Source organism: Idiotropiscis lumnitzeri, chromosome 5 (assembly GCF_059441095.1).
Source record: "Idiotropiscis lumnitzeri isolate Australia: NSW breed Sydney's pygmy pipehorse chromosome 5, RoL_Ilum_1.0, whole genome shotgun sequence".
Taxonomy (NCBI): Eukaryota; Metazoa; Chordata; class Actinopteri; order Syngnathiformes; family Syngnathidae; genus Idiotropiscis; species Idiotropiscis lumnitzeri.
The window spans coordinates 22,764,414-22,782,115 of record NC_142395.1 but is presented as its reverse complement, the minus strand read 5'-3'; the positions used below and the strand labels follow the sequence as shown (position 1 = coordinate 22,782,115).

The 17,702-nt window shown below is 45.1% G+C and overlaps 2 protein-coding genes across 2 annotated transcripts in view; one reads left to right on the top strand and one right to left on the bottom strand.

Annotated features, from left to right (window-relative positions):
- Window positions 1-1,977: 1,977 nt before the first annotated feature.
- LOC148337314 (uncharacterized) lies at window positions 1,978-9,803 on the bottom strand. Its single transcript, XM_088297105.1, has 3 exons — window positions 9,757-9,803; window positions 3,537-3,707; window positions 1,978-3,443 (listed from the first exon to the last, which is right to left on the bottom strand). The coding sequence occupies exons 1-3, from the start codon at window positions 9,801-9,803 to the stop codon at window positions 2,111-2,113; spliced, it is 1,551 nt and encodes a 516-aa protein (XP_088153231.1). The 3' UTR covers window positions 1,978-2,110.
- A 2,151-nt stretch (window positions 9,804-11,954) lies between these two features.
- The window catches only part of spon1a (spondin 1a), a 52,349-nt gene continuing 46,601 nt past the window's right edge, over window positions 11,955-17,702 (top strand). The window contains exons 1-2 of the mRNA XM_088296883.1: window positions 11,955-12,535; window positions 13,589-13,695. Coding sequence (XP_088153009.1) covers window positions 12,304-12,535; window positions 13,589-13,695 — 339 coding nt within the window. The 5' untranslated portion in view covers window positions 11,955-12,303. The remainder of the gene's footprint in view (window positions 12,536-13,588; window positions 13,696-17,702) is intronic.

Here is a 17,702-nt window from a genome sequence, read left to right as displayed (position 1 = left end):
TGCTGGAGGAAGCGGAGAGTGCGTGCCACCCCCGGGTGGCAGGTGAGTGTGGATGAGTGCCCCCATTGCAGTACCTGTGACCGCACGGTGTCGGGAACGAACAAGCGGTCGGAAGGGACTGGGCGCGGGTCCGGTTGCTGCTCCTGAGCGTTGCGGACGACCTGCTCGATGTCCCAGGTGGCCGCCCCCAGTAGACAGGCCGAGGGAAGAATGGGCTCCGGAGCGTCAGGGCTGGCAGGGGGCGAGAACTGACGTGAGAGGGCGTCCGCCTTCCCATTGTTCGAGCCGGGGCGGAAGGAGAGGGTAAAATTGAAACGGCTCAAGAACAAGTTCCAGCGTGCCTGGCGGGGGTTGAGTCTCTTGGCGGACTGCAGGTATGCCAGGTTTTTGTGGTCGGTCCAGACCAAAAAAGGGGTCGAGGTGCCCTCGAGCCAGTGCCGCCACTCCTGGAGAGCCCATACCACCGCGAGGAGTTCTCGATTGCCCACGTCGTAGTTTCGCTCGGCGGGGGATAGGCGCCTGGAAAAAAAGGCACACGGATGGACTACCTGGGTACCGGGATCCCGCTGGGAGAGGACGGCCCCCGCCCCGGTGTCGGAGGCGTCCACCTCCACGATGAACTGGAGAGCGGGGTCTGGGTGCCGGAGTACGGGGGCGCTGGTGAAGGCCTTCTTCAGGTGGGTGAAGGCCTGGGCGGCCGCCGGGGTCCACTGGAATGTGGTGGCTGTGGACGTAAGCGCGGTGAGTGGACTGGCGACCTTACTGTAGTCCCGGATGAAACGGCGGTAGAAATTTGCGAATCCGAGAAAACGTTGCAGCTCCTTCCGGGTGGTGGGCTGGGGCCACTCCGCCACGGCCTGGATCTTGGCCGGGTCGGGGCGAAGTTGCCCCCTGGCGATGATATAGCCAAGGAAGGGCACCGAAGGGACGTGGAACTCGCATTTCTCGGGCTTCACGTAGAGGCGGTTCTCCAGGAGGCGCTGGAGGACCAGTCGGACATGCCGGCGGTGATCTGCGAGAGAGCGGGAGAATATGAGGATGTCGTCGAGATATATGAATACGAACCGGTTGAGCATGTCGCGGAAAACGTCTGTCATGAGGGTCTGGAAGACGGCGGGGGCGTTGGTAAGTCCGAAAGGCATCACCAGATACTCGAAGTGCCCCAATGGTGTGTTGAATGCCGTCTTCCACTCGTCCCCCTCCCTGATGCGGACCAGGTGGTACGCATTTCGTAAGTCCAACTTTGAGAAAATCTGGGCCTCACATAGAGGTTCGAACGACGGGTCGATGAGGGGGAGCGAAGACTTGTTTTTGACCGTTATTTGGTTTAATGGTTTGAAGTCAATGCAGGGGCGGAGCGAGGCGTCCTTCTTTTTTACGAAAAAGAAGCCCGCGCCCAGAGGAGAAGACGAGGGACGGATGAGACCGGTCGCAAGTGACTCCCGGATGTACGTCTCCATGGCCTCCTTCTCTGGCCTGGAGATGTTGTATAGCCGGGTGTTGGGCAGGGGGGCCCCCGGGAGGAGGTCGATGGCGCAGTCGTACGGACGATGGGGCGGGAGGGTACGGGCAAGGTCCTTGTTGAAAACCTGCGCCAGGTCGTGGTAGTCCGGGGGAACGGAGGAGACGTCAGGGGGAGGGGGGGGGGGAAGCGTAGAGGAAGGGGGCGGATCCGCTGAACGCAGGCAGTGGGAGTGGCAGAACTCACTCCATCCTGTCAGCACGCACCTCCTCCAATCGATGGTGGGATTGTGGGTCTGGAGCCAGGGGAACCCTAAGACCAGGGGGACCTGGGGAGAGTGAATCAGAAAAAATCTGATGGACTCCCGGTGATTTCCAGAGACGATGAGGGTCAGGGGAGCGGTCTGTTGGGAGACCCGGGCGATGAGATGTCCGTCCAGCGCGACCACCCTTCGGGGAGACAGAATGGGTTCCATGGTGATACCGAGCTGGCGGGCAAGGGTCAGGTCCAAGAAGCTGCCGTCGGCCCCCGAGTCGACCAGCGCGGTGACCGAGCGGGGGGTGTGTGGACCCAGCAGCCGGGCGGAGATGGACATCCGGGAAGAAGAGCCAGAAGCGGAGACCAGCAGGCTCGGCGTTGGGCTCTCCCTCAACGACGAGCCTGCTCTTTTGGGTTACTGGGACAGTGGATCAAGACGTGGCCGGGGAGGCCGCAATACAGGCAGAGCTGATGGGACCGACGGCGCTGGCGCTCCAGAGGGTCCAGAGTAGTTCTTCCTACCTGCATCGGTTCCTCCGCGCCGGTGGATAGCTGAACCGGCGATGGCGAGCGAACCTCGGGTCGGGGAATGGCTGCCCGGGCGGCGACTCTGGCGGGGCGTCGGAAACGATCAGCCTGCCGGTCCCGCAACCGATGGTCCACCTTGATGGCCAGGGCGATTAGTTCTTCGAGCGTCGTGGTTTCGTCTCGGATCGCCAGCTCGTCCTTGAGGGCGTCGGTCAACCCGTTGAGAAACGCCTCGCGGAGAGCCGGCTCGTTCCAACGGCTCTCGTGGGCCAGGATGCGGAATTCCACCGAGAAATCGGCCGCGGAGCGGGAACCCTGTCGGAGGGAGAGGAGCCGGCGGGACGCCTCGCGCCCCTGCACCGGGTGGTCGAAGACACGGCGTAACTCCTGGCTGAAATCCGCGTAAGTAGACATCGCAGGAGACGCCGCCTCCCACAATGCGGTTGCCCACTTGGCGGCGCGGCCGCGAAGCAAGTTGATGGTATAAGCGATCCTGGCCCGTTCGGTAGCGTAACTGTGGGGCTGGAGGTCGAAAACCAGGGAAGTGCTGAGTAAGAATTGGCTACACGAGCCCAAGTCCCCGGAGTAGGGTTCGGGAGTAGGAACGTGGGGCTCTCGACCGCCCGCATAATGCAATGCGGCGGCCGGGGGGGCCAGGGTCGCGTCCCTGGGGAGGTTGGAGGGGGGAGCGAGTGAACCCACCTGGTTAGAGAGGTGCGAGAGCTGGTGTTGGATGGCCTGGAGGGAGCCCGGAACTTCCTGCAGCATTCGATCATGGCGCTCGAGCACGCTGCCCTGGTGGGCAAGCGCTTCGCCCAGGGGGTCCGTGGTCGCGGGGTCCATTAACTTGGCCGGATTATTCTGTCGCGGTTCTATGAACCGTGTGGGAAGGAAGGAGGACCCGAAAGCGACAGGTGAGTGGGAAACAGGGTTTATTGAAGGCTGGAGTGGGGATGCGAGCTGGAGAGAGTCCACCGCAAGGCAGGCGTCGTCCAGGACAGCGTCGAAGGAAGCCGACGGGCCAGTGCCGGGTGGCGCGGACGAGGGTGCGGTCGAGCGAGACGTGTTGGGAGGCGAAGTCGGGCTGGCGTGGTAGCGCGAAGCACGGCGGAGCGGAGAGCGCTGGCGGGATGTTTGCCGGGCGGGATCTCGGAGGCGCTGGCGTGCGGAGCGGGACCAGACGGGTTCAGGTCGGCTAGAGGGGGGAGACGGCAGAGCAGGGGTCAAGCAAGCACGAGAGCAAGGCGAGTCAGGCGAACGGGAAACAAGACGAGACATGAGCCAGTACCACGTGAGGTGACAAGATAATCCGGCGTCGGACTCCTGGCGTGGCTGGTTCTTAAGCCGGCGCTGATTGCCGGCAACGAGCTGCAGGTGCGCCGGAGCCGACGCCCACTTTCTCCGGAGGAGAGCCTGGCTGGGTGGATCGTGAACCTGTAACAAACAGAACTGCCACGCCCTCCTCCCCGGCCCGAACCGTCACATATTCTTCTTTTTGTCCTTTCGGCGTGCCCTGCTTCGGGTCAACAAAGTGAATCATCTCTTTGCATCTTCTTCTGACAATACACCAACTTCCCTCATGTCCCTCACCACACCGAGAGTATCAACCGTCTCTCGGGGTTTCCTCCAGCTCTCCTTCCACCGATATGTTCGCTATTCCTCCTTTGGATGTGTCCAAATCACAACTTCCTTCCCTTAACACTTGAACCTTGGCTCACTCTCTTGGTGAGCTCATTTTTAGTCCGAAGCGACATGCTCATTCTCAAAGAAAACCTCAACATTTTTATTTCTGCCACCTACAGCTCTGCTTTCCGTTGTCTCGTCAGTGACACTTTCGCCCCTTCATCCGAGCAGAAATTCATGAATCCACTTGACACTTCCCTCAAACCAGAGTTCCACGCTATTGATATATTTGACTGTGCACCACATTCACCCCTCACAAGAATGTTGGCGATATGTTCTTCCTGTGCCTCAAAAAGAGATTATATCATATTGAAATGCTTTATTTATTTTTTTATTATTTATTTGTGTCATAATTGTTAAAAGTTTTTTTTTTAAAACTTTTTAAACTTTTTTTTTATCTCCAAAGACTCAATATTGTACAAGCCTGTTACCTTGTCAACAGTGCTTGAAATTGCTATTGTGGAGTATTGATCTGCATTCAAACATTTTTATTGATCTCGTTGAATGTCTTTCAGATGTTTCCCTGCTTGCACTGTTGGGGGGAAAAAAAAAAAGAAGATATCAGAATTAGAGGGAATGGAAAAGTCCATCTAAAATTCCCCCCCCCAAACACAAACTATACTTCTGTAAAAGTAAGTCTGAAAAGTTTGCACCTTCATTATGCTTGACATCACATGAGCTTTCACCTCAGGTACCATTTGAAGGATGAACTCCAGCCATCCATTTTCTGTACGGCTTATCTGGCGCCAATCCCATCTGACCACGGTCAACACCCTGGACTGGTTGTCAGTCACGGATCACATAGAGAGACAGACGCTCGTAAATGCTCACTGAGTTGGACATGAACTCATGCTGCTCGGGCGAATCAACCAGTGAGTGGATTAACTCCACAAGTGTGTTGTTGCTTCATCAAATGGAACATATCATGATGCGATGAATGGCACACACATTTCTGTCCTAAAGCGACAAATAACTCACGTCAATAACCAGAGAAGAAGCAGAGCATGTATGCCAGTGTCAAAGTGACGAGAGTGACCTGCCAGACAATTAGCAATTATTTCTCTCTACACGTTTGACCTGCGCCACGTTTCCATTCTTGACCGTCATCTGAGTTGTGGTGTTGGAATGTTTTTACACTTGTGCGACAATTACTTTACATACAAAATTGAAATGCATTTAAAAACAATTGTTAAAAAATGTAGACTGCAGGAAAAAAAAAAAAGTAATTTCCGGACTATAAACCGCTACTTTTACCCTAGATTTTGAACCATGCGGCTAATGAAATGGTGCGGCTTTTCTGTGGATTTTTCTTTCACCAGTAGTGGGCGCTCTATAGTTAAAAAAAATACGCTAAATAAATCTTGATTTTTTTTTTCCTCTTGGGTCTGTTCTGTTTTAATGAGCAAAGTTGTTGCCGTGTTAAATCTGTTTATGTACCTTTATGTGCATTCACAGAACAAAATCGTTCTGTACATGCAGTACACAACAATTTTTTTCCAACATAGAAAACCGCGGCTTATATGCAGGTGCGCCTTATATGGTTTATTGGAATGACTTAAATTTGTTTTTTAAAACGCTTTAAAAGACCTCAATCATAGAATGGGGGGGGGCATAGTTTTTAACCCGTACTTAAAGACATTCACTCATAGGGCTGACTTCACTTTGTTGGCAGGTTTTGCCATTTGTAACAAGTGTGATTTAAAACAGACTGCAGTTAAGTTATTTTTACTCTTGAAAATATTTGTGAAAAATACTATAACATTTGTTGTATTTAAATATATCTTACAATTGGAATTTTCATGTTCTTAGCTTGGTCGTGTGCTCATCATCCATCGCTGTTTTCTTGGTCTAGTGACAAATATTTGTCAGGAGGATCAACAGCAGTTGTTTTCACAATATATCATTATTTGCAGGGAAATCTTGCAGACAATGATTGAATCCCAACAATATTGTCGATGGCGGGTTTATGGTTGTGTGGCATCACGGATTAGCATACATCATTGTCATGCTGGACCAGACGAGATGTACTGTATTGAGCAGGCGGCTATAAATAATAGATAAGTGTCATTGTGCTTTCAAGGCATTGCTGAATAATGTCATAATAGATCACCTTGTAATGTTTATCCCTCTACCGACACATGTTTGTGCTAGCTCACCAGGGGGCTTGTTTTCGCAAGGATTTTGTGGGTTCTCATCGATAATGCAGAGTGTTGTTACACAAAAGTATTGAGGTCAAAGTTGGAAAAGATGAGTCAAAATACAACGAAAATAGATACAGTCCTATTTTTGTGAGAAAATGACAAATGTGCAACAATGAAAAAAAAAATATATAAAAAAAATCCTAATCAACATAGCCAGCCCCAAACTTTTCTCATTAAGCCAATATACTTTTGTGTATTTTAGTCCAAAAAAAGGTAAGCAAAAAGCGAAGGCTATTTTCGGCACTGCTGTGGTCCACAAAAGCGCACACGGACCGACAGCTCCGACACACTACATTGACAGTGTGGCTGCATCTCGGTTGCTCCCCCGGAGCGGTTAGAGACTAAGTGGCCCACTCAAAATGAGCTTTTGACTTCATGACGGATCATAGCTGCTTTAACTCAACCGCATCTGTCCATATTTTGGGCTCGAAAATCGTTAATGAATCTGAAAACCTCTTACGACATATTAGGCAATATACGTTAATAACATCATGCCAAGTGTAATTTTCCAATCAGAACATAAAACATTCAGTCATAATTTATGTGTTTGCTCATTTGTTATGGATGCTGGTGAAGTAAAGAATATTTTGGCCGTTTTAAAAGTTGTACTCCACCATCACCTCGACAAGATCTGCAGTTTTAACACGTCACATATGCCTTCAATTCAGATGATGACTGTACAAAATATACCCTGTCTGTTCTACACATAAAATTAGAGAAAGAAAGTAGGGCGTCAAAGGCAATAATCCCTTCCTCAGAAAGATGCCGTCTCACTGTCAAGATCTCGAGGAGAACAAAAAGTTGCAGCAGTGGAAAAGCTCACTTATGATCAGTGTGGGTGTATGAAACCCCCAGTTGAGAACAGTTTCTTGCGATATTTTCTCAATATAAAAACGCCCATCACAATGATACAGTATTGTGTTGACTCATTTACAAATGTGAAAGCAAGGCAACAAAGTCCCATTGACATTTTATGCCCACTCATTAAGTGTCATTCGGTAAATTGTCACTTTTGATGCAAAGTTGACATAGATCAATGTATCAAAAGCGACATCATTTACCGTATGACACTTTTTCCGGAAAAAGAATAGGGGGCGTTAAAAAAAAAAAAAAGAACATAAGAAGCAAGGTTATGAAGTTAAAGAAAGCTAAGAAATAACTAAAAAATAAAAAAACACAAAAATTAAAAAAAAAGACAGTGCTTTAAAATATATTACTATCTAATGGAAACAACGTGATAAAACCAGGTAAAATTAATAACAATTACAGAGAAAATGAATTTCGTTTTCATTTCAAATCATACATGATGTTTCGGTTCTATTTTGGTATTACAATACTGTACAGAAGAAGGAAGGTCAAACAGTTGCTTGGGAATTGTTCAAAGTCAACATTCTATATTACACCTCTCTCTCTCTCTCTCTTACTCTCTTTCTCTCCCCCTCCCTCCCTCTCTCTCTCACTCTTACTCTCTTACTCTCTCTCTCTCTCTCTTACTCTCTGTCTCTCTCTCTCTTACTCTCTGTCTCTCTCTCTCTTCTCTCTGTCTCTCTCTCTCTCTCTCTCTCTCTGTCTCTCTCTCTTACTCTCTCTCTCTCTCTCTCTTACTCTCTGTCTCTCTCTCTCACTCTCTCTCTCTCTTACTCTATTACTCTCTCTCTCTCTTACTCTCTGTCTCTCTCTCTCTCTCTCTCTCTTACTCTCTCTCTCTCTGTCTCTCTCTCTCTCTCTCTTACTCTCTCTCTCTCTCTCTCTCACAGACACACACACACACACCCCAGTCTTTCTAATTTGAATTTCCAATCAATGCCAGAATAAATCTTTTTGTATGCATGTGGGAGTTTCACCAACATTGGGCATCCCTGCGGTTTCAGGTCCAGTTTGAAATTAGACGTACTGCAGGATAACTGCTGTTATTGTAGTAGTAGATGATTCTTTCCCTTGTTGCTCCTCCTTGCTATATAATGAACTTAATTTGCACAAATCATGTGTTATATCGCCAAGTAATTGCAAATCAGTGTTGACGCCAAAGTTTCTTCATTGGAACAAGAAGATGCAACAATTCCGCGCCTATTGTTCGTACACATTTTTATTCCGACAACAGCAGGGAATAACCTGAAGGCGTCGAAAAATATTATCTCAGCGTGGGCTTGAAGACAAAAAGCTTTCATGACACCTGCTGGTATTGTGCTCTACTACCAAGATCCTTTTCCAGCATCTCTCCATCAACTCAGCAGTACAATGAAAGAGCGCACACGCTCTACATTTATCAGAGCACACCAAGATTTGGTTGCATTCTCATTGCACACCCGCTGACCCGGTTCAAGACTGAAATAAACTGCAGGGGTGCCGCAAGAAAATGTCACCAAGGATAACATGTAGTCCACCTCCCAAAGCTGGCTATAAACCGTAGGGGATTACTTCTGCACAAAGTACGCATCCTTGTGTGATGTGTTTTTTTTTTATATATTTTTTTATGACCCTACAAATCATTGTGAACAGTAAAATATTTGAAGTGATAGGTGAGTCTGGAAGTCTGCATGTAAATAATAAACAGAATGTCAAAAAAAAATAAAATAAAACAGAACATATAGAACAGACTAAAGCTCAGAGTAACACATATATATTTTTTTGGTCTTTGTTCAATTGATGGTTGACCCTTGACGTGCAGCGGAGACCCAGCTTTCTGACACTCGATATCAAATTTTGACCCTGAATAGACTTGAGATTTTATATCATCCTGCACAGATTCAAGACACCCTGCAGCAAATCAATCCAAGATCCTAACCAAGCCAAGGTACGGTGTTCGTTTCCTTGCAAGCTTCATTTCATTTTGCATCTGGAAACAGACTTGCCAAAAAGCTCCAGTTTTTTCTCATCTGCACCAAGGGCAGGCTCACAGAAGCTTCACGCTTGAAAATGTGCATTTTGTAAAACTCAATGTACTATCAGTTATTATAGTGACTGTGTTGTTTTTTTTTTTAACTTTATTTAACGTAAGGATAGCAACATCCTGTTATTGGCTGGCGACCAGTCCAGGGTGTACCCCGCCCACGGCTCAAAGATAGCTGGGATAGGCTCCGGTACCCCCCCACGACACTCGTGAGAAGAAGCGGCAAAGGTAATGGGTGAATGGATAGCAACATCCTTGTTGGTGTGTGTATACCTCAAAGTAGCAAAAAAAAAAAATTGTAAAAAAACAGACCACGTATAAAGTCCACTCTGCACCCAACTAAACCCCTCAACTCTCCCTCAGTTGCCACTCCGCAAAATCTAGGGACTTGTATGAACCGGTCCATTGCAGAAAAAAGTTGAGGATCACTGGTTTTGAACATCACTGCGTATGAAAATTAATATCACGGGAGTGCGCACTGTCTCTCCGACACACACACTAGAGAGGTTTTACTGTGGCAGCGTGAACACACTCTCTCTGTGTGTGTGTCTTGTGCTTTCATTTAACAACAGTATTGGGGCTTTTGAGCAACACTTATTCCAAGATCAGGATCAGCCTCACCAGGTTTTATAATGCTTTGGAGGGAAACTTGTTTTTGCAGATTGATGGCATGGCGGAGAATGACTATCTCTGCGGTCATTTCCCCACTTTTGCCATTTTATGGACAGGCTGACCTCTGCAGCACTGGCTGAATTGAGAAAGCCAGATGGCACAGCACCATGGCTGCTGAAGAGCTGGCTCACATTGTGAAACCCTCCAATGCCCCGAAAACTCCTTGAGATGCACGGAAAGACTCCAAATGTGCCCAAACATGAAAAACGTGGCTCAAGTCCTGTTGGTCGACTGGGTGGAGCTCTGTCTCCATCTGGATGACATGAAGCTGTGTTCTTAGTACCTGGTCTGGCACACGGCTTCATTGGAGGGAGAAGGGAGAGAATTATGCCAAATGGGTTCCATAGCTCATGGTCGTGGGCCACAATGGGTTCTAAAATTTGACAAAGGGGCCGAACCATGAGCAGATGGATGGATTGTTTTGGTAACGTCACCTCATAGGAGAAAAAAAAATACATTTAATTTTAAATGAAAGTGAACAAAAGCATTACAACAATATATATGCATTTGAAAATCCACAATATTTTGAAAATAATTATTCATTTCATTTTTTTTTCCAAGTTCGGCGGGCCGGATGAAAACATTTAACGGACCGCATGTGGCCCCCGGGCCGTAGTTTTCCCACGCCTTCTCTAGACAATGAGTACAAGGACACCATCTATGGAGGTGTAGTCTTGGTTGGTGCAGCAAACATTGAGTGTCGCTCTTGAAAAAGTTCAGAGAAGCGCTGTGAGGTTCATTTCGGGGCTCCACCCCGCCACCGCAAATCCGAACACTGCTAAGCAGGATGGTACATGCAGCCATCCAACTGATCATGAGCACAAACATCACCCACTACATGACCGACTACCTCAAACGAGGGCAACCCACACATAAAGACTGCGAAGAAGTCAAAGCATCAGTACTGAAATTCAGAGCCGACAGACAAAGAGCCGCTACTCTGCCTGCAGCAGTCAGACTATACAATATGTCCAAAGACTTGAAAATGTGGGCGTGCTTGTTTCTTCTCTTTTTATATCAATGTCTGTATGCGTGCATGCAAATGTGCACATTGTACAGTGTATTCCTTTTGTTGTTTTGATCATGTTTTGCTCATTTTTCTCACTGCTGTATCACATTTTGTGAAGTATTTCCCGTCTAGTTGTGCATGCGCACATGCTCCTCTTCAAACAACAGATAGGAACATTTGAAACTCATGATTCCTGTGCCCAGAGCTGAATGGGCTCAAAACAATAGGCGGAATTAATTGATTTTTTTTCAATTTTGGCTTCTCACAATCTAAAAATATTATGATCAAAGAAAAAAGAATTATGCGCTGAAAAATGCATTGGGTTTGCAAGTACTTGATATTATGAAAGCAGTGCATTTGATTCTGCCTTCCCAGAGTGGGCTGTAATCTTTCGGCCCATGTTAGTCCACTAAGTCTCAAGACTTGTGAAAATGAAATAGAACAAAAATATATATAATAAATATGATAAAGGGACAAGAGAGATGTTTATTCACAGTTTGAATGTGTGCAAAGATGCGAAACAGAAAAGAGGTGGAGTGGATGTATAGCAGAATGAAAATGCAAGAGGCTTGAATTTCACAATATATTTAGAAGATTACTTTGTAGTTGACAAAACAAATGAGTGAGTGAGTGTTTAACAATAAAGCATTCAACATGCAGGGATTAATCGGCATGGGGCTATTGAGTTGTTGTTGTTGAGGCAGTTGAATAAGTACAAAGTTTTGAAATCAACGAATAATCAATTTGGTGAATTGTGCAGAAGCAATCTTCGAATAAGCTTGAAAAGGGTTTCAAATGTTCACATTATATCAATGAAATTTTGAAGGCGAGTTTGGTAACGTTGGTTGCCAGCTTACTAATACTGGTAGCATGACTGAATGGTGTCGATTAATGTTGTTTGCAGAGCCACATAGAGTTGTTCAGCGGTTTAAAGATAAAGATAAAGATAAAGATGTCCTTTATTAGTCCCACAGTGGGGAAATTTAAGTGTTACAGCAGCAAAGATATAATTTATAATATTACTGTTTTCTGTGAGCCATATATATATATATATATATATATAATTGAGATACATAGATTGAGATGAAAATTCATCAATCTGGCAACTTATTTTTATTATTTTTTTTTTAGAAAGGTTTATTACTACTTTGTATACGTGTTTGTGTGCGCGCCCCAACTGCGCGTGGCTGTGGCAGCCTGCTGCTGACACGCGCACGCGCGAGAGGCGCACGCACACCGAGTTCAGCATGTCAAACGCACAACCTCCTACGTGGGAATGTTTGTCTTTGTCGGTTGGTTGATCAATAGGACGAGCTGTGGTCGTGGAGACAGCAGCCGCGGAACACTCATTCCACGCTCGGCCATTTCCGCGAACCCCCGCTATCCTCTTTCCACTCTCGCCAGACGCCTCCAGTGTGCGCGTCTCCCTCGGACAGTACACATCGTCGCACCCAATTCGCGCCTTGCCTTCCCCCGCATAACAAGCATGGATCCTGCTTCCTAGCAGACAGCACTTTCTTCACATTTTGGTGTAAAACGGGTCTTTGTTGGAAGTTTGTTTCCCCCTCCTTTCTCCCCTGCAAGTTCTCCAAGATTCAGGATGGCAAAGCGCAGGCTGCAACCACGCGTCATGCTCCTGCTGTGCCTGATCTCCACAACGGCGTGCAACACGTTCATGTCCACCGAGGAGCCCTCTGACACTGGCGCTAAATCGGACGGCTACTGCAGCCGCATCCTGCGGGCTCAGAGCACCCGCAGGGACGGCAACAGCGAGTTCAGGCTGCGCGTGGAAGGAGACCCCGAGAGCTACCAGCCAGGGAGCACCTACAGAGGTTAGCGTGCGTCCTCACCTTTAATAACGATACACTACTACTATATCATGCACGGTTATTTTATTGGTGGAAGTGTCTTTATTCCAAGTAGGATTCTAGATTAATATTTAAATAACATGTTATTACACATAATCAATAAAAATGTGATTAAAAAAGAACAAAAGAAGTAAAAAAAAAAATACTTTCAATAAAAACGTACAGGGCAAAACACAGAAGATAAAACTGGTCACATTAAAACAATTTGATTTAGATTATGAAAGAAGATGGCAGTAAAACGTGAGCACAATTCAATCAGTCGACACGTTCTGGTTTGATTACGCAATTTTGTAAAATCATTTTTTATGTTTTTCCTTGCTTTTTTTTTATACGTTCTGCAAAGTGGTGGCTGAAATTGTGACAAAGGACAAAGCACATATGCTTCGGTGCCTTGCTCAAGGGCACCTCTTTAGTGCTTGGAAGCAAATGGACCGTTCTCTAGTTCTAAATTCCAATTATTATTATTATTGTTTTTTTTTACCTGAAAAGAAATAGGAAATAATGTTTTTCATTGGACAATACAAATATTTTTTTCTCTATGAGCATCTTGGGCAGTCCACAGCAGGTTTTGAACATGTGACTTTCTGCCCCATATTGACCACTTTCTGATGCATGTTGGTTCTCACTATCACTTGGTTTTCGAATTCATATTAGAAATTTTAAATATATCGACTGAAGCACAGCAACGCTTGAGGTTGTTACCCGATGTTAGAGTAAATTTTACACTGTCGGGGGGGTCGAGCCATGCAGCTTCCTTTGTTTCATTGTTGGTGTTGAGGTTTGTTTTGATACATTTTACATAATAAACTCAAATGTAACGCTTCAATTTGATATTTTAACTTTGGTTTTTAATGTCATCAAAATGATTTTGTCCTGCACATCTGGAAATGTGAAACATATTTGAAGAAAAGTTTGGGATATCAGCACGGTGCAGGTGGATTGCTTTCAGACGGTTGTGGCATCTGAATCGAAGTTTATCTCTGTTTCCTTGTGCTGCTTCTATTCACTTCCATCCAGTGACTCTGTTTGCGACCAACCCCTCCTACTTTAGAGGCTTTACCCTCATCGCCTTGAAGGAGGGGGCAGCAGGAGACAAAGAGGAGGACTACATTGGAAATTTCCAGGTAAAATAAAGTAGTCAAAAGAAAAATCGTTTTTTCTCAGTCGCTTTAGTATATTGCTCAAATAAGAATTTTAATTGACAAAACATCAAGTGCATTTTTCAAAACAATTTATACAAATAGCGGAACAATGTGGTTCCCCCGCAAACGCAATTTTCTTCCTGAAAATCCTGACTATATTTCTCAAGTCTTTATGTCACTGCGCAGAGATAAGACAGTCAAAGTGCTTCGACATGTTGTAATTATAACTTTGGACTCTGGCGGGATGTTCTGATGTAAACCGCCGCTGAGGTTTGGATGACAAATTCAGAATTCCAAATCGGAAGTTCCACCTTTGGCTTTGTCACTTTTACTGTTTGCGCTGTAATTTGTTAACAAATAAGTTCATTTTAATACTGAAAGGAAATGACAGCACTGCATTTTGCAAAGAATAAAAAATTGAGAATTATACATTACAATATAATTTTATTTCTAAATGAACAAGATGTTTTTTTTAGAAATTCAATTCATCTGATCTGAGAAATTTTCCAAAGCAACTCAGAAAAATGATAAGTCACGTCAACATTTCCAACTCGTCTATTAAGTTAAAGTCCTCTTTTCCTATATGCTGCTCGTACGGGGGAACATAGAGACGTAATCTCGTGTGTGTTTTACTGTACACTCAAAGGAACTGGTGGAGCTTAGATGCCAATTAGCATTTTACCGAGGCACATCCAGCCTGAGGAAGAAGAGGGAAGGAAGAGAAATGATGAGCTGACAGAGACAGCGGGGTGTGCGTTGAAAACACACCTGACGATGGCGAAGGGTCCAAATACGTCTTTGCAGTTTTAATGCAGTGCTGGCAGCAGATCGTGGAAGACTGCTTGATGGGCTGAAAAATGATCGTCACGGACTATGCCCAAGTTACTTTTATCGTTCTCTGTCTTTATTATTAATTTTAACACGGGCATTTGAAATGATATGCATCACTAACGGGTTGCGCTTCATTAAGTACACTGCTACACTTTCATGAAATGTGAGCGCTATAGGAATGTTTTTTTGCATAAAGTTGTGATTGAGTGGTGGCGTGCTAGATATTATTTCATTATTTTTCTGATCGTGGTTGGTGATTACAGTGCTGTCAAAATGCAATTCAAGCTTTGGGTTGTTTTGCTTCGCTATTAGTAAGGAAGTCGATGAATCAAAGCAGCCTATCATGCAATGTCTTTGTAATCTCGCTTAAAAACACAATTAGAGACAACCACACGTTTGCACGCTGACATGAAATTGTTTTTTTGTCTGGCGTGACAGATTTAGAAGCAGATTCAGAATTTTTTTTTTTTTTCTATTTATTGAATCCTCAGCCCAATATTCTGGGCACAGTGTGACCACCCATAGCAGAGTTACACTGCTCTGCGGTAGCACTCACTGTGAACTTAGCCTCGAAAAATTTGAGGACATAAAAAGCAGAATATTCTATTTTTGCCCTGCAGATTGCTCACAACTTATTGCGGGGATTCTTTTTATTCTCTTGCATCCCAGCCTGGAGTTGCTTGATGAGAGAACACGCTAAAACGTCATCGTGGCCACAAGGGGACATACGTTGGCCAAGAGGGAACAAAAAAAAACTTTGGGCTCTGTTTTCATATACAGTGGATCTGCGCCTGGCGCAAATGCCAGCGGAGTCTGATTTCCGTATCGACGCAAGGCTCGCTGCACGTAAATGCCAATTTGTCAGACAGGTCTCGTGGTGCAGCAGAAGGAGTTTCTTGGAAATACGTCTGGCGGAGGGACAATTTGGTGGCAGGAAGTTCATCTAAATCAGGGTTGGGCAATTTTTTTGAGTGGCGGGCCACAATCGGTTCTAAAATTTGACCAGGAGCAGATGGAGTGTTTTGGTAACCTCAAAAAATACATTTATTGTTAAATGAAAGTGAACAAAATCATTACAACAATATATATGTCTTTGAAAAACCACAGTATTTAGACAATTAAACATTAACAAGGATTATTCATTTAATTTTTTTCAAGTTTCGGTGGGCCGGATTAAAACATCTAATGTGGCCCCCAGGCCGTAGTTTGCCCACCCCTGATCTAAATCTTATACCTGCTCAGGCCATGTCTACGGAAAGTAATTGGCGCAGGATGGACAGCTGATCAAATGTGACACATTTTAAACATAAATATGTCAACAGCAGGCATCAAACCATCCAAATAATTGTTTTAATTCATTTTTTTTTTTAAATCATCCCACTGGGCGGCATAGCTAGGGGGAGGGTACACGTGAATGATTGGGGGGGAGGGGCAGTCTCCAAATGCCCACTTCACAGTGCAGATTTGTCGAGACACTAATATGCAACTTGTGCCTCTTCGAGTGAAGTCGGCTGTGACCACTGCCACAGCGGCGCAGCCTTCCCTTTCACGGGGAATTTACCAACATTGAGTCCAACCCACCTCCTCACAGAGGTACGCCACTCACTGCACACGATTCATGAAACTAGAACCCATTGAGTATGATAAAAGCTGCGATGTGTCAGTGAGTGGTCATAAGCCAGGTGTATTTCATATGTCACATGGGCAATAAAGTTAGTCAAGAGAAATGTGTATTTTTTTTTACAACTTTATTCAGTGTAAACTGTTGACGTGAACTAAATTTATTGGAATTTTGGTGACGATCGATCGCCGTTTCAGACAATACTTGACGAAATAAGCAATATTACAATGCTTGCCTCCTTGCTGGGACTTAAACAGCTGAGGCGGAAAAAATAACAAGCCGACCTCCGACAGGGGGTGTGCCAATTGGTTGTAAATGTCATCACAAAAAAAGCCCTTAAATCACTACAGAGTCTTTTTTGGGGGGATAAATTATTTTTTTGGTCATTTTTACATATGTACCTATTATAAAAATAATGTTAATCCCAATTAAGCGTCTCTTTAATCTTTGATGTTTTATGCCTTTTGTGTGTATAAGAAAAAACTTGTCCCTGTTTATCATTTGGTTGCTTCTTTTAGAGTAGTCTTTGACTAACTGATGAAGCATCACCAAATTTACCATGGTGACATCCAGTTAGGTCACCCGAGGATTCCTGCAAGAAAATGTCGGGCGGGGGTGTAGTCTGACAGGCCACCCACGCAGGCACATTCACACATCAGATATAACTGATACTACTGGGATTGTTGAAAATGTCTTGGCTTTCTCTAAATATTGTACACACTCTAGTGTTCTCGAAGGATGTCAATAATGCACATCTTACCATCTTCCCCCACAAAATAGCGCAAAACTGTTGTTCTCATGATGAACCCAGCCAGAGAGATTCAATCATCATCATCATCATTCGATACGGAACATTTGGAACATAATTGCAAGCACAAAACCAAGTTGGTAGTGATGGAATTGGAAGTGTTAATGGAAGACAAATAGCATATAAAGAAATCGATTGCACTTATAATTATTCATTTCCTTTTTTATTAATTTGCTTAGAGTGCAAAACACTTTGATGTATTTTTTAAACTGCGGAACAGCTCGTTTAAAACTTCGGACAACACTGCCGACAAACTGCTCTGGGAAAAATCAGCGCCAATTGTCAGAATTGAACTGATATAACCAAGACAAACTGACATATAGAGTTGAAAGAAGTTCAGTCATACATGACATGGCATGACTCCTTCTTGTGACAAGCACTTATATCAATTGAACGCTCCAAATTCCCATTGCCAAATAGACGATATGTCTCGATAACTTTTCGTTCTGGCATTCTAAAATGATTACTCGAGTGAAAAGGTTCTCCCGGCTCCCTCCCACTTTCAAATCAGCCATCGCAATTGGTCTCGGCTTTGGTAAATCACATTGTGTGTGCTTAGTTCATCTCTTTGCAAAAATGCCTCACAGTCAGCGCAAAATGAACTGTACAGACAATTGTCGTACACAATCCTGGGTGTGTGTGTTTTTTGTTTTTTTTTAATAAATTAGGCTTTAAGTGAAGGAATACGTAATGTCTTCCATTTCTTAAAATATTCTTCCCAGTGTGTGT

Coding starts and splice junctions, on each gene's coding strand:
- LOC148337314 (XM_088297105.1), bottom strand. CDS start 9,803: ATGGTGCTGTGCCATCTGGCTTTCTCAATTCAGCCAGTGCTGCAGAG. Junction 3,708..9,756: donor ATTCAGCCAGTGCTGCAGAG/GTCAGCCTGTCC, acceptor GCCGGGGAGGAG/GGCGTGGCAGTTCTGTTTGT. Junction 3,444..3,536: donor TTATCTTGTCACCTCACGTG/GTACTGGCTCAT, acceptor TCCCCCCTCTAG/CCGACCTGAACCCGTCTGGT.